Below are 16,071 nucleotides of genomic sequence, written 5' to 3' on the forward strand. Positions count from 1 at the left end.
GCAATAGCCCCGATGTGGACGCGGCCCAAACGCCCGCTAGCAGGGCGGATACAAGCGCGGTGGGCCAAGAGAACAGAATCCCACGAGACAGCGAGCGAGCACGAGTATAGGCAACCGCGGAGACGAACCTCTCGGGCATCACGTCGACCCCAAAGTGGCAGACACAGAGCGCCTGTGGTGCCATTCCATTGATATCAAGCTCAAAAAAGAGCCGAACGGATTTGTGGGGACGGACGTCAGGACGGTGGCCGTGGGGGTGGGGGGGCATTCACTGGGAGAGGGCTTCAAGAGGCTGCTGGGACGCAGTGGGCCGTATACCTGGGGGTCCTACTTCGCTGGACGTGAGTGCTCTCGCTTGAAAGGAAACGGATGCCGGCAGTAGATGACGTAATTGGAAAGTTACCTGTTGGTACCAGTACTTTACCAAGAGGATCAAATCTGTCAGTTTTCTGGGACGGTTGTGAAAAAACTTCTGCTGGAGTTCTGTGAAGCAGACGGAGAATTCGCCGGGGAGGGCTTTTGTCATATCCAGGGCTCTTTTGAGCTCTCGGTAGATCTGGGGGCTGGGCTTCTCACTTAAGCCTGGAGCGACAGAGAAGCACAGACCTTCCGGTGTCCGGGGAGCCAACAGCGGGGGTCTGTCGCGCCTCGACAGCACACGTCCGTCGCCTCATCTGTAAGGGGACTGGTGTATTCCCCCCAAAAGGTGAGGGGCGGCTTGCCTCGCTAGGTAACAAAACGTGGTCTAGCATTCACGGTCGTGAAAACCGCTGGCCCAAGACAAGGTCAGCAGAAACAGAGGGATCGAAAGCGCGGTTATAAATGAGGAAGGGAGAATTCCAAACTAGCGGGGAACGACGGCTTCTTTAACAAATGCTCTTGGAGCGGCTGGCATTCACCTGGAAGAAAAGAGGGTTCCTGTATCGCAGACAATATATTCCGCTGTTGAGCCCCGCCAGGGAATGTTCTGTTTCAGAGAGTCAAGCGTACGGGGACTCTGAGGAGGCAGGCGAGGTGAAGGCAGGCTACTGGAGGCTGGGGTCAGAGGCCAACAGGCAGGCACACTCCCCTCAGAAGCAGATCCCATGATGCCAGAGAGTGGCTCTCAAACCGGAATAGGGCCCAGGAGCCTCCTGAGTCCATGAATATGGGTCTCTCAATCCCCAATTAGCTCTGCGGGAGGTCTGCAGTAGAGACAGCTGGGGACTCTGTTTTTTGGTTTTGGTTTTGTTTTTTAACTAAGTTTCAGGTGATTCTGACACCCGCTGAAGTTTGAGAACCACTGGTGTGGGGTGAGGAAGGAAATGCAGTGGGAGGGGCGTGTCAGTAGGTCCCAGGATTTCCTCAGGGTCTCGACTCTTGCTACATCGAGCCCTACTGTTTACAAGCACTTTTTACAAACACGTAAACAAGGGGAGCCGGTAGCCAGCTTGTTCCTTTCATTCGCTCTGACAGATAGTTACTGACTTCCTACTTTTAGCCACACATGGTTCGGGGCTCTTGGCACCCGAGGGGGTCAAGGGAGAGAGCATTCTACGCTCCTCGATGATGGCGATAATGTAGCTAACACTCGCTGAGCGCCTACTCTATGCCAGACACAGTTTAAGCCCTTTCAGGTAGCGGGAAATAGGCCAGGGCCACAAAAGTCCACGTGGTTGGCGTGATTAACCACTAACTTAACAGGTGAGGAAACGCAAACACTAGGAAGTCACATAAGAGGAAGAGTTTGCCTTTGGGTTCGAAACCCTGGGGAGACAGCAGTGGAGCCGGACAGCAGTGGAAGTTGGCCTGGAGCCGGTGTGGAGAACAGGCCACGTTAGTTGGGCAACTATTTAGCAAAGAAAGGAATTTAAGAATTCACCCCTAAGTTACTTTTCTCAGAAAGCAATCATGGTTTCCTTTCCCAAAAGGATCTCGGTTTGCAAGATGTAAGTCTAGCGCCATCTGGTGGCAGCCTCTGGATACCACATACAAGGAAGAGCGTATTTCTCGTTTTCACACCATCCTTGCAGGTTGGGGTGAACCCAGCAGAGGGCGCTCTGGCCCAGTCCCCAGCCACCATGCTCTGAACAAGAGGAGAGCAGAGGATTTCCTAAGAATTCTGAGTTACACTGGGTCTCTTCACGACTGCAGCCCTTGTTTGAGGTAGGCACGTCCTCTCAACTCTTGCCATCCTATAAAGGCCCCGTAAACTAGCCATTTCTAGTCTGACCTTATAGTTGGCAAAAATGGGTAAGGGGTGGGACCTGGATAGGAACTGAGAGCTGCCTACCTTCCAAATATTTTTCTCTAACTTGGTTGCCTTTCTGTGAATATGAGTCACCGAAGCGTGTGTGTGTGTGTGTGTGTGTGTGCGTGTGTCCATCCTAAAAGCATCCTGGCTTGGGGTTTAGAAGATCTGGGAGTTTATTCTAGTTCTGTCGGTAACTGACTGTGTGTCCCTGGGGCATTCCTTTCCTTCAGTTTTCCTATTTGCTTAAAGAGGGTTTAATTTCAGCTGTGGCATTTAAGTTTGTGATTATATGTACCTGTGCTTGAGACTAAGTGGAAACCATGCTGAGCTTTTTCTTTCCTTCCTTCTTTCCTGTCCTTCCTTCCATTCATCCATCCAATCTATCATCCATCCATTTGTCCATCTGTCCATCCATCCGTCCATCTGCCTGTACATCTATCCATCCATTCATCCATCCATCCATCCATCCATCCCATCTATCATCCATCCATCTGTCTGTCCATCTGTCCATATGCCTGTACATCTATTCACCCATTCATCCATCCATCCATCCATCCATCCATCCATCCATCCAATCTATCATCCGTCCATCCATCCGTCCATCTGTTCATCCATCCATCCATCCATCCATCCATATGCCTGTACCTCTATTCACCCATCCATCCATCCATCTAACCAACCAACCAACCAACCATCCATTCATCCAACCAGTTGCCTTTGCCTTGATGTTGACCTGGTCAGAAAGCAGACTCCAAATGCTGCCCCAGCTGAACTTTTAATCCTGGGTCCTGCCCCAATCTCCTGAACCATTTTTCACAAGGTTCCCTGCTGATTTGTGTGCTTGTCACAGTTTGAGAAACTCTGCTCTAGATTCTAGAGTCTAGGACATTCTCTCCAAACTCAATTAGGAGATGGGGGCGGGGGGGGGGACGTTCTAGAGAAGAGAGGAAGCCTAGGGCAGGAGGGACCTCCTCTCTTGAAGGTATGTGGTCCCCCACTTTGGAGCATACCAGTGGTATCTATCTCATCCCCAGCCTAGAGGACCCACATGGCTGTCTGCCACCCCTTTCTTTGGCTTTGCTTTCTCAACACACCCCTCCCGACCAGTGCCCTCCACACCCAGGAGCACTCACCCAGAGCGTTGTAAGCAGGGAGCACCTCAAAAGTGATGCTCTGCCATTTGGTGGACAGCTGGAAGATGAGCCTACCATGGAGCTTCCGGATCTCCATTCTGGCCTCCAGCTTCATTGTGAGCTGATGGGTTTTCAGCCCCTGCCAGATCTTGCTGAGGATTTCATCTTGGCTTTTTTTCTGATCCTGAAACCGCTCAAGGTCACTCACAAAGATGACAATCGTACCATCGGAGTTGCCCCTCAACACCGTTTTCCTGCCATAGGAGCCACCCTGTCAACGATGGAGAAGCAGACGTGAGAATCTGGGCCCTTTGGCGTCACAGGGCGCCCCCGTAGGCGATAACACTTCTCCAATCAAGCAAAAGCCACGAATGTCACCGTAGTCCTAAAATCGAGTGGCTGGCCACCATCTGACCACCCGAAGACCTGAATAGGATGCTCACGGCAGCACTTTTCACACGAGCCTCTGCCTGGAGGCCATTCAAACGGCCATTGACGATAGAACGAACAAATGTGATGTATTCGCACCTTGGAATACTGTTCAGCAACGAAATGATAAACACATGCCTACATACAACATCAATTTTGTAAGCAGGATGGGTCAAAGAAGCCACACGCTAAAGCCCCACCATGCGTGATTTCATTTATATCAGGCAACCCGATACAGAGGAGGGTCGGGGGGTAGGTGTAGGTTACACAGGTTATGTTGTTTGTGGCAATCCACCGGACTGGGCACTCAGCTCTGTGCACTTTGGTTTTCTTACATTTTATGTTAATTAGAAAAACAGTTAACAACACCGAGAGGCAGGATGGCATAGCGGTTCAGGGTGCATGCTCCCGGGGCGCCTGGGTGGCTCAGTCGGTTAAGCGGCGGACTTCGGCTCAGGTCATGATCTCGCGTGATCTCGCGTGATTTCGAGCCCCGCGTTGGGCTCATGGCTTGTGGGTTCCAGCCCCGCGTCGGACTCTGTGCTGACCGCTCAGAGCCCGGAGCCTGCTTCAAATTCTGTCTGTCTCTCTCTCTCTCTCTCTCTCTCTCTCTCTCTCTGCCCCTCCCCCTCTCATGCTCTGTCTCTGTCTCCGAGTCTCTCTCTCAAAACTAAACATTAAAAGAAAGTTGAAAAAAAGACTGAGATTTAAAAAAAAAAAGGTTCATGCTCCCAACACTATCTGGGCTTAAAGTCCAGCTTTGCCTCCAGCTAGTAAATAACTTCCTCGTGCCTCAGTTTCCTCATCTGGGCCAGGGCGAAAGTCCAGGTATCTTTCCTGCTGGGGCTGTTGGGCATGCATAAGGCAGAGGCCAGAAATCCCTGTGACTGAAGAGAAGCGGGGCTCCAGGGCTAGTGAGCGTGAGGGGGTTGCTGGGGGATCTCTAACTCCCTCCCACCCTAGGGTCCCAGCACCTTCCCAGCACCTTTTCCTCCCCAGAGGCCCGGAATCTCCAGCCTCAGCCCTGGGATTTACGCCCATAGCACCAAACATTTCTACCCGCTGAGAGACGCCCCCTGTTGCCCTTGAGAAACCACAGAGCCACCTTCGGGTAGTTTTACCGAACTCAACCGGCCTCAGTTTACTCCTCTGTAACATGGGGAGGATAGAAACAATAACAGTGGGTAATCACAGCTCATTTATTGGCCACCAACTATGTACCAGACCCTGTACTAAAAACATTATATACTTAAGCCTCATTACAGTTTGAGGTGCGTATTATTCCTCTCCCATTTTACAGATTCAGAGACTGAAACAGAGAGGTTAAGCAACCTGCTGCGGGGCGCACGGGAGTAAAGGCAGAGCTGGACCGTAAAGCTGTGCCCCTAGGCTCCACACCATATCCATCATCCCACTCGAGGGCGCAGAGGACAAGGTGAAGCCTGCCTCACCCACGGCCTGTCACCCAGAAGGTGCTCAGCCCCATGTCTCTCTTCCTTCCGGTGGCCACGGCACCTCCTGGCTCCCAGAAGCCCTGACCCCAGCCTTCCACTCACTTTAGCCACACATATCACTTGGGGGAGCTGCCTGGTTTCCTCCAGGAAGGCACAGATGGCGTTCACCGTGTCATCGATCTGTTTCTGACATTCTCCATAGGGCCTCAGGGAGTTCTGAATCAACTCCTCCAGCTTCTCCGGCTGCACGGAGTACAGATGCGACCCCCAGATGCCCATCGCTCCTGCCGCTCCTGCCAGCTGCTAACCGTAGATCTCAGATCAGCAGAGAGGAGAATGCGCCACTCCCTTGCCCAGAGCCAGGAAACGGCAAATCACAGGAAGAGAGTCTAGAAACCGAAACTCACAGGGTGAGTTTCCAGCTGACTTCCTCAATCCAGATTTCTGCCCACCCCCACAGCGTGGACATCGGCCGGCTGGCTCCTCGGGAGGCAACCCTGTGGTCAAACAGGCAGACTGATACGTGCTACGTCGTCTGCCCTATTTGTGCCTCAGTTTCCCCATCTGTGAAATGGCGATGACAACGGTACCTCTCCGGTAGGGTTCATGTTAGAATGGGTGGCCACTTGGCAAATGCTGTTTGAGAAGCTGTTAAGGAAATAATACTACTTTACAGGCGATAGAGGTCATCCTTGGAGGCTCTTTTCCTTTTCCCCTTGTTAAAAAACAAAATTCAATGCTTGTAAATTTGAAGATCGAATTGGCTTTATGAAGTGATTCACACATTGGGCAGTATCCCACCTAGCAAGTAGAAAGAGCTCCCGGGGTTGTGCACAATGGAAGGTTTTTCTAGGAACGAGGGCGGGGCAAGAAGCTTGAGCAGGAAAAGAAAGGACTGTCTCAGGCCAGGACATCTGCTTCGGGCAAAGAGACCGGGCTGGCAGGGTGTTTATCCTGCAGATGATGTCACTAGTGCTGATCGGGAAATTTCAGAGGGATTTTTCAAAGGTCACATTCCTGGCATAGGTTAAAAGTTTAATTCAGTCTTGGTTTGCTGTCACGGGGTGGGGGGGGGCAAGTGACTCCATCTGGGGCTTGGGTTTTCCTTTTTAACACCTTTGTCTCTATGGCCTGGGAAGTCAGAGTCAACGAGGGCAGCAAGGAGAAAGAGACCCAGAGAGGGGATTTATTTGCTCAGGGACACACAGCAAGGCAAGGGCTGAGCCAGAGTCAGGTTTTAGTTCTACCACTGGGCACATACACGTGCCAGAGTGTTCAGCAGGCATATGCATGTGGATACCTGTAGGTCCTCAGCAGGTACCTCCCCGGCCGAACAAGGATGGGACACCGGCCCAGGAGTGCACAGGCCAGGGGGAAGACAGACGCGCAACTCCATCCAGAGCTGTGCAAAATGAAAACCCCAGAGGGCTCCCACTGGCTGCCTCTGTCTAGCAATAATAAATAATACAGAAGGCAAAAAAAAAAAAAAAAAAGTCCCTGAGATGGGGAAAGAACGGGGCCCTTCTCTGCTGTGATGATTAGCTTCGTAAGTCAACCTGGCTGGGCCATGGTACACAGATATTCGGTCAAATGTTATTCTAGATCTTTCTGTGAAGGCTTTTTTTTTTTTTTAGATGAGATTAACATTTCAATTAGTAGACTTTCTTTTTTTTTTTTTTTTTTTTTTTTAATTTTTTTTTTTCAACATTTATTTATTTTTGGGACAGAGAGAGACAGAGCATGAACGGGGGAGGGGCAGAGAGAGAGGGAGACACAGAATCCGAAACAGGCTCCAGGCTCTGAGCCATCAGCCCAGAGCCCGACGCGGGGCTCGAACCCACGGACCGCGAGATCGTGACCTGGCTGAAGTCGGACGCTTAACCGACTGCGCCACCCAGGCGCCCCTCAATTAGTAGACTTTCAATAAAGCAGAATACTCTTCCTAGCATGGGTGGGCCTCATCCAATCAGTTGAAGGTCTTAATAGGAAAAAAGGCCGACCTTTCCTTAGGAAGAAAGAATACCACCAGCAGATGGCCTTCAGACTCAAGCTCCAATATCAGCTTTTTTTTTTTTTTTTTTTTTTTTCTGGGTCTCCAGCCTCTCAGCTTACCCTACAGACTTTGGACCTGCTAGCCTCCACAAATAGCATGAGCCAATTCCCTACTTGGATCTATCTATCCCATGGGTTCTGTTTCTCTGGAGAATCTTAACTACTACACCTGCCCAATAAGGGTCTTTCCTCGTCCTTATGACTGTTCCTACCACATCTAGAAGTAGGCTGCCCAGGGTTCAGAAGGCTCCTTCTCTAGATGAGAACACCAGGGCTCAGTGGGAAGGTTCACACAGCTCGTAGTTTGTCTGGATAGGTTCTACCTCCGAATGACCTGATTCCAAAGTCCCTGCTTTATGATTGTTTTAAAAACATTGCATTTTGCAATAACTCGGAACACTTTGCATTTGCAATAACTCGGAGAAAGTGTGCAAGATGAGTACAAAGGAATCCCCATACCCTTCCCCCAGAGTATTTTACCACATTGGTTCTTTATTCTCTGCATGGACATCCCATCGTATAATTAGTACGGTATTGCCATTTGAGGTCATGTTGAAGACATTAGTCCCCTTTACTCCTTTTTTTTTTTTAAATAGACTTTATATTTTAAAGCAGAATTAAGCAAAAAGCCCAGAGATTTCCCAGATACCCTCTGCCCTCCCATTCACTGCCTCCTCCACTAGCAACATTCCCCTCCCCGACCCCTGCCTCCAAGACTGGAGCATTTGTTGGAACTGACGATCCTACGTTGACATGACCTAATCACCCAGACCCCTTTCCTCTTAAATACTCCAATATGTATCCTCTAAGAACACGGATGTCTTGTTACATAAACACAGAGCAATAACGTGATTTAGAATTTTCACATTGATATAATGCTATCATTTCTTATAGCACATATAATGAATAGATTCTTATATTCAGATTTAAAAATTTTTTTTAACGTTTATTTATTTTGAAAGACAGAGCATGAGCGGGGGAGGGGCAGAGAGAGAGGGAGACACAGAATCCAAAGCAGGCTCCAGGCTCCGAGCTGTCAGCACAGAGCCCGATGCGGGGCTCGAACCCATGAACCGTGAGATCCTGACCTGAGCTGAAGTTGGACACTTAACCAACTGAGCCACCCAGACGCCCTGAATTATACACTTTAAAAGTTATAATTCATGGCATGTGAATTATATCTCATATTTTCAACTTAAAAAAGTTAAGTCAAATTGAAAATATAGCCCGCCCCCCCTCCCCCACCTTCTTTGGACTCCTACATTGGATGGGGCCCATTTCTTGACTGGGTCCTCATTTTCCTCTGCCTCCAGGAGATGGAACCCCTTTGGGTGTTACCCAGGAGGCCCTCTGGCTCTCGGTTTAGCTTTTAATTGCTGACTGATCACATTTACCTTTTTGTTATTTTCATCCCCTTAGGCTGTGGTTTCCTAGTAAGTTTATTTGGTTTTTTTTCATGTTTATTTCTGAGAGCATGCCAGTGGGGGAGGGGCAGAGAGAGAGGGGGACAGAGGATCAGAAGTGGGCTCATTGTGACAGACAGCCCCGAGTGCCCCATGCAGGGCTGGAACTCAGGAACCTGTGAGGTCATGACCTGAGCTGAAGTCAGATGCTTAACTGACTGAGCCAGCCAGGCGTCCCATCCTCGTAAGTTCTAATGTTGGTTGGGGCTCATCCCTCCTCCGAGCTCTTTTTTTCTGCATTTTCCAAGCTTTTCTTGCACACATGTGTGTCCATAGAACTTTAGTATCAATTTGTCTCTTCCAGAGAAAAGTGCACGTGGACATTTTTGTGGTTATCCTTGTTGCATCCACACGACTCCTGAAACAGAATGCGACGGGCACCAGTGACAGTCCCCACAAGGTTTATTGCAATGAGAGGCAAGGCCGACCGATCGGGACCAACACTTTTGATCAGAGTGCGGCCTCGAACAGCCGGGGTACAGAGTTTTTATAGCCGACCACATCGTTTTATCATCACCTGGGAACAGAACAAAGAAATAGTTCCCAGATGAGGTGGAAACAGTTCCCGGATGGGGTGATTATTCTAGACTTTCTGCCGTTAAGTCCAGTTGATCTCCTTGACCCTACCTCCGATGCTCTTTTCTTTGAACTTTTGTTTCCTTAATTGGTGAGGCCTAATTTACAAGAGTAAAGCAAGGCTGCTCTCTCTTAACCTTCAGGTCAAAACAAAGCTGTTCTTTCTCAAGCTATAGGTTAGCCCTACACCACAATTTAACCCTTACATCCTTAGGGTCATTACATGTAAGAAATCAACTTAAAATCGCCACCTATTAAGGGTGTGGCTAGATCAGGAAGCCCTCAAACGGGACAGCGGGGCTATGAGGCCAATACCAGAGTGGCCATTGTCAAGGACTCAGGAGCCAGAATAGAATAAATCTGCGCTCCCCCCCCCCCCTCAGGTCAGCCCGAACCAGGTGACAGGTCCTTCTCACCTCCAACCTACTGGAGCTACCCCATTTCTCACCATCTCACAATTATCATAATTCAGGAGCCATTTTGGGGGGTGTGGGGTGCATAGAGTCCGCGTCATGACGATGGGAGTTATCGAATTGAGACCCTGCTGCTGGCCCCACCTGGGCCAAGAACCACCAGCTTGCAACGCCCAGGCCAGGTCCCCACCTGCTGCTGGACACGTGGTGGGACGGGTCTCTGCTGCCCACCGGTGTCAGCTCTGAGCCCCTGGAACCGCACCAACGCAAAAGGTGTACCTCGGGGTCCTGCGAACCCCAGCCCCGGCTTCACAGTCAGTGAAGTGAGTTTAAGAAGGCTTTATCAACACCACGTGCCCTCAGTAGCAGTCCAGCTGCCAAAGCGAGTGGCACGGGGATGGGAGGCACCCACGCGGCCCCGGAATCCGGGGGCTCTGCCCCCGAGCCTCGGCCGCTGTGGCCCCAGGCGGAGCAGAGGGCCTGCTCTCTGGCACTTTCTAAGAATGGCACGGACAGGGGAAGGCTCTTCCCCACCCCCGGGCTGCATCCCCGCCATGGTGTATGTCCCCCCCCCCCCCCCCCCGGTTCCTATGTTGAAACCCCAATCCCGATGGGATGGTATGAGAAGGTGGGGGTCTGTGGGAGGTGGTGAGGTCTCGAGGGGGAGCCCTCACGAATGGGATCAGTGCCCTTGTGAGAAGAGTCCGGAGAGCTGGCCGGCTCTCTGCCATGTCAGGACACAAGAGGTTTGCAGCCTGGAAGGGGCTCTTCCCAGAACCCGACCGTGCTGACTTGCAGCCTCCAGAGCTGCCGGAAATACGTTGCCGTTGTTGATGAGCCACCCGGTCTGTGGTGCTTCGTTACAGCAGCCCGAACGGACTCAGCGCCCGACCCGCAGTACCCAGCAGTGGGCCACGGAGAGCCAGGCCACCTGAGACACTCGGGGGGGGGGGGGGGCAGGGACGGGATGCCTGGTGGCTCCTTCCCCTCTGTCTCCTCCCTCTGGGACCGCCCACCCCCTCACCCGCCCAACAGACATTCGCAGTTCACAGCGCATCTGCTGGGGATGCCGTCCCGGACGCGGGCTGTCAGCACTGGGCATCCCTCCTTCCCTGCGCTGCAAGGAGTGGGAGGTGAACCATTCGCTTCCGATGGCCCTGTCGCCAGACTTCTGGCCGTAATTTCGACTGTGCTCCAGGAGGGAGACAGAAGGCATCTTCCTGCAGAGCTGGTGGCTGGCAAGTCCCGAGCGACACCCGTGGCTGCTGGAGCCCATATCCCGGGTCCAGCCCCGGCTAGGTGGGTGTGAGGCAGTGGCCTGGTGACAGGCAGGGGCAGCTTCCTGACCTCTGATTCAGCCACGGGGGTCTAACCTTGAGACCACCAGTCCCACCACGGTCCTTGCCTTCCGCTCCTCCCGACTGTCCAGGGACTTTGGATGGGATCCCTTCCTGCTAACGATTCCTGGACTACTTCCTGTTTTCTGTGCTGAGCCTTGACTAAGAGGGACACAGCTGTCGGCCTGGAGGGCAGGAGCCCCGCCTGCAAATCACACGGTGGATTTGCCCTGGAGGGCGGAGGGAAGCAGGCTGAGCACTGTTGTTTGGGCACTGGCTGGCTCTGGGGATGGAGAATCCCACCGGCGATGTTCCAGCACATCAGGAGAGAAGACAGGAGCCCAGAAAAAAATTCAAGAAGGCAAACAGGGCGTGGTCTCAAGATGTGCGAAGGAGGTAGAAAACAAGGCTCCAGCAAAAAGGCATTCAGTCAGGGGTCCCATGAGAGGGACTGCATGGTACACACGTCCCCACGCCTTCCGTCTGTGGCAGACAAGACCGGCCCATCCGGGCAGGCTCTTCCTGCCGGTGGCCGAGCTCAGAGAGCTGCTCAATAACACCGTTAGCCTGTGAGCCCATATTCCTGCCTTGGGGCCAGACATCGCTAATCAATCACAGCACTCGTGCCACCACGTTCCCCTACCGCATCCATGGCAGACATCACTAGTTGATTACATCACTCTTCCCAGATATGCATCCATTCTTTAGAATCCTCCAGAACCCAGGACTCCAGGCGGCCAGTGCCAATGGCCTGTGGCTGACAAATGGCACGAAGACTGCCATCTCTGCGAAAGTCTCTGGGCTGGGGAAGGAGGAGAGGCCACTGGGCAGACAGGGATGGGCTTCAGCGGAAGATGTGAACCGGTGCGGACGGGCAGAGAAGGCAGGAAGGAGGAGGACATTTTCGGCAGGGGCGGGACGCAGTGTGGTACGCGACAGTGGCTGTCTGAGAGTGGAGTCATGGCGGCGACAGGCTGCTGCCAGCCCACCGAGTCTGGTGCGCGGCCACAGGAGGCAGGGGAGCAGGGGAGCCTTGTGGTGGCCAGTGCCCATCTGACGCAAGGGGGTATTTGATAAAACTCAGCTGGGCTGGGTACGCAGAGCAGGAGGAGGGCAGAGAGTGGGAAGGCAGGGATAGGAGTCGGGAGGCTGGACAGAGGAGGAGTAGATTCACTGAATCGAGGTCTCTCTCTCACAAGCACACACACACACACACACACACACACATGCACATCTGGTAGGTGACCCGAAGTCTCTCCACGCCAATGGCTGGTGTCCATCCCTCCATCTGGTACAAATTCCGGCCTTCACACGGCAGCCTGGCGGAAGGTGACAGAAGAAGTTGGTTTGTCCTAACCTTCCTGGAGAAGCAGAGACCAAGGGACAGCCGGGACGTGGAGGCACGGGGGCCCCTTTGGCAGGAGTCAGGCCCCTCCCCCGAGCACACTGTCCCCAGGGAAGGGTGCGCCCTGCTGCGCCATACAGCTCTCTTACCTTCGCTGGCCATGGCTGGATGGGGGTGCCGTCCCTGCCCATGCAGCACAGGGCAGACATGCAGGCCACAGCTTCCTCGGCCAGCAGGTCCCAGCGGGCATTGTGGCCCAGGTTGCCCGTCGGGTCAGCTGGATCCAGGATGATGGGCCTGCAATTCCCATCAGGGTCAGTCCGATCCCTGGCAACACCTGGGTGCCCTTCTGTGGGACTGGTTGGACTATTCTCCTCCATCACCCGGCACTCTGCACGGGCCACTTCTCCCTTCTGTGTCCCGGGCAGACATTACTAATCAACCACCATGTTCGTTTGGGCCACTCTTACCCCTTCAGCATGTAGCGGGCATTGTTAATTAATCTCGGGACTCGTTCTACCACTCTCCCTTCCTACATCTGTGGTAGATGTCACCACGTCAGAGTCTTTTTCAACACATTGTTCTAAGTTGCCATCACCCACTGACTGGAGATACATCGTGAATTTGTGCAAGCGTCTCTGTTATCTTTGCACCATTTCAGAGGGAGGCAAAATCCCAAAGAAGCAGACCTGCTCCTGTTACCTGGTGGGTTCCCAGGTAGGGTTGGCACATTTAACAACTATAAACAGAGGATGCCCAGTGAAATTTGAGCTCTGGAAAACCGTCAGTATGTCCCAAGGACTGCGTGGGGGCATACACATACTAAAAAGTCACTCATTCTTTTTCTGAGATTCAAACTTGGAGTCTTACATTTCACCTGGAAACCAGGGGACCAGGAAACGGAGGGCCTGTCCCTCAGGTGCTAAGGCTGTCCCTGTTAGAAAGGAGCTCCGTTCCAGGAAGAGGAGTTTGCTGTCCCTGCTCTGTGCCCTGCGGAAGTGGGAAGGGCGAGGGACCCCAGATCTGAGACACTGCAACACTGAGGGTGGGCCAGAACCTGGGCTTCTGAAGCTGCTGGCTCAGGAAGTCCCTGACAGTCTTGTCCTGGTTGTCGTAGTTGACGGTCCAGTAGACACAGAGCTCACGGTACCGGCTGACCAGCTCCAGGACGGTGCGGAAGCCTTGCGCCATGTTGAACTGGGGGTCCCGGCCGCCCTGCTCCCAGGCATGCACCGTCAGGAGCTCTAGCCCGTGCTGGGGGGGCAGGGAGCCTTTCCCCTTGGGCATCTTGTTGCACTGGGGAATAAAGGGAAAGTGTGGGTTCACACTGGCAACGAAGAGGCACAGGAGGGACCCTTCCAGAGCTGGCAAGACCACCCCAAACCTTTACCGGGCGCTTCCATGCGTCAGATGCCCGGCCACGCACTGTGCCCTCAAATGCCGCGATGTGGCGACGCCAGCCCCAGTTCACCGATAAGCAAACCAAGGTCCCACAGCTATGAAATCTGTCTCCGGCCGCTCGGCCAACCCAGGGTCGCGCCCCGCCTCCTCCCAGGACAGCGCTCCGGGGCCCGGGCAGGGGGGGTGGGGGGATGGCCCCGTCCTCGGGCCGAACCTGCCGGTACCAGTGCTTGACCAATCGGATCAGACTCTTCAGCTTGGTGGGGCGAGAGACGATGAAGTCCCTCTGCAGCTCCGTGAAACAGGTGGAGTACTCGCCCGCGTTGTTGTAGCTGTGGATGAGGTCGACGTAGACTTGAGACGTGGGCCTCCTGCCGGAGCTCAGCTGGCCTGGAGACAGGGAGGAGGCCACCGTCGGCTCGTTTCCCAGAACCCCCCTGGGGCCAACTGAGACAGGCCTTCCAGGATCTCCTACTTGGGCACCTCCCTCGCCGGGGGTCTGGACCCACGGCGGCGGGGAGGGGGCACAGGGGATCTTAGACGGAACACAGACGTGGCGTGACCCAGCCTTAAATCCCCGGTGAGAATCTCGCGGCCCTTCCTGCCCCCTTTCAACCCCTCCGGTTGGCCGTCAGCAAGAAGTCTCAGCTGGGAGCTGACGCATCTTTAGCGGCTCCTGGACACTCGTTCAGCCCTCTCTAACAAAGGCAGAGCCTCGGTCTTAGAGCCTCCTGTAAGGAACAGGACCGTATCACTCTCCGGCTTCACCGCCCTTAAAGGCACTCCTTGACATTCAAGCGTTCCTGCTTTCCGAACTGAGGAACTGTGTAGATTCAGACACATTTCTGGATGAGTCCCTCCCTTGTTACTCGTTTCCCAAACCTCAGGAGCCAAGTACATTCCAATACACGGGACGTCCTCGCTCTGCGAACTTTCCAGTGCAAGCTCAGAACTGAATAGATGGAAAGGATTTGTGTTTGTTTTGTGCAGGGATGTACCCTTGGTGCCACGGAGAATGCTGGACACGTACTCGGTGCATGTGTTGAACGAACGGATCCTCCGGGTCTGTGGAAGGTGGAGAAGGTAGCACACAAATCCTCGAAGCTGGGAGTGCACGGAGACACTCGAATACAGTGTCAGGGGAAGACACTGCGGCTCAAGGCAGGGAATTCCCTTGCTCAAGGTCATCTGTCATGCTGAGACTAGGGCCCAGCCCACCACTGTTAGATCACATAGAACTGTTGTATGAATTGGAAAAACGTGTCCTTTTCTCCAGACACCTTGCAGGAAAGTGGTGAGAAACACACATGTGTACAATGCCTGCCCTGTGAACATGTGTGGTCTGGTTGTGCAGTGCACAACCTCGACTGCTGTCCCTGGCAGCCCTGCCTCTGCTTTTCCCCTTCTCAGGAGTATGCTTGGGTACCTCACCTAAGGCGTTAAAGGCTGGCAGCACGTCAAAGTCCACGCTCTGATCCAGCATCGTCTGGGACATCAGAGAGAAGCTCAAAACGCGGGGATTCTCCCACTTGGGGATCTCGAACTTCACCTCGAACTGCATCTCCTGCTGACATGCCTCCAGCTGGGCTCGGATCTCTGAGATGATCTCAGCCCGCTTGTTCCCTTGTTCGGTGAACTGGCTGAAGCAGCTGAGGAACACCACTATATCAGCATCTGAGCGGCCTCGCAGAGCTGTGCCTTTGGCTAAAGAGCCACCCTGGGGAGGACACGGAGGCGGCTTGACCCTTGCAGGACTGCGTGACGTCCTCCTGCTGGAGCCTGTGGGTCAGGAACTTGCTGTGTGACCTTGGGCAAGTCACCTAACCTCTCTGTCTTACCTCTTTAATATGCGGTTAAGACGTAGTATGGTCACAAGAAAAAGAAATGTGCAAGATGTTAAGTTTAAACCCTTCAACAAATGCAAACGTTCTCATTCCATCAAGTTTGGGGGCCGGGAGGGATTTGAGAGATTTATTTGTTTATTTTTTTTGACCTGTGGTTCTCAAGCCTGCTTGTACCAGGAGAGCTTTAAAAACTGACTGATGTACGTATGCCTCCTATGCCCCTGTGACTGTGATTTAATTGGCCTGGGAGGGGGACAGGGCATCAGTCTAATTTTTAAAAGTCACCTCGTGATTCTAAGTGAAGCCACGGTTGACAACCAGTGAGCCAGGTTATCATCTTTAAGTGTTATGGACAAAGAAGGTAAGGATCAGAGAGGGGAAGGTATTTGCC

General features: G+C 53.1%; 1 protein-coding gene across 1 annotated transcript in view; it reads right to left on the reverse strand.

Annotated features, from left to right (window-relative positions):
• Positions 1–16,071, reverse strand: part of OAS3 (2'-5'-oligoadenylate synthetase 3) — a 44,550-nt gene that overhangs the window by 14,531 nt on the left and 13,948 nt on the right. Inside the window, exons 12-18 of the mRNA XM_030335843.1 lie at positions 15,268–15,553; positions 14,051–14,226; positions 13,493–13,731; positions 12,585–12,732; positions 5,352–5,549; positions 3,367–3,637; positions 404–582 (exon numbers count right to left, since the gene is read on the reverse strand). Coding sequence (XP_030191703.1) covers positions 404–582; positions 3,367–3,637; positions 5,352–5,549; positions 12,585–12,732; positions 13,493–13,731; positions 14,051–14,226; positions 15,268–15,553 — 1,497 coding nt within the window. The remainder of the gene's footprint in view (positions 1–403; positions 583–3,366; positions 3,638–5,351; positions 5,550–12,584; positions 12,733–13,492; positions 13,732–14,050; positions 14,227–15,267; positions 15,554–16,071) is intronic.

The sequence above is a fragment of the Lynx canadensis genome, chromosome D3 (assembly GCF_007474595.2).
Source record: "Lynx canadensis isolate LIC74 chromosome D3, mLynCan4.pri.v2, whole genome shotgun sequence".
Classification (NCBI taxonomy): domain Eukaryota; kingdom Metazoa; phylum Chordata; class Mammalia; order Carnivora; family Felidae; genus Lynx; species Lynx canadensis.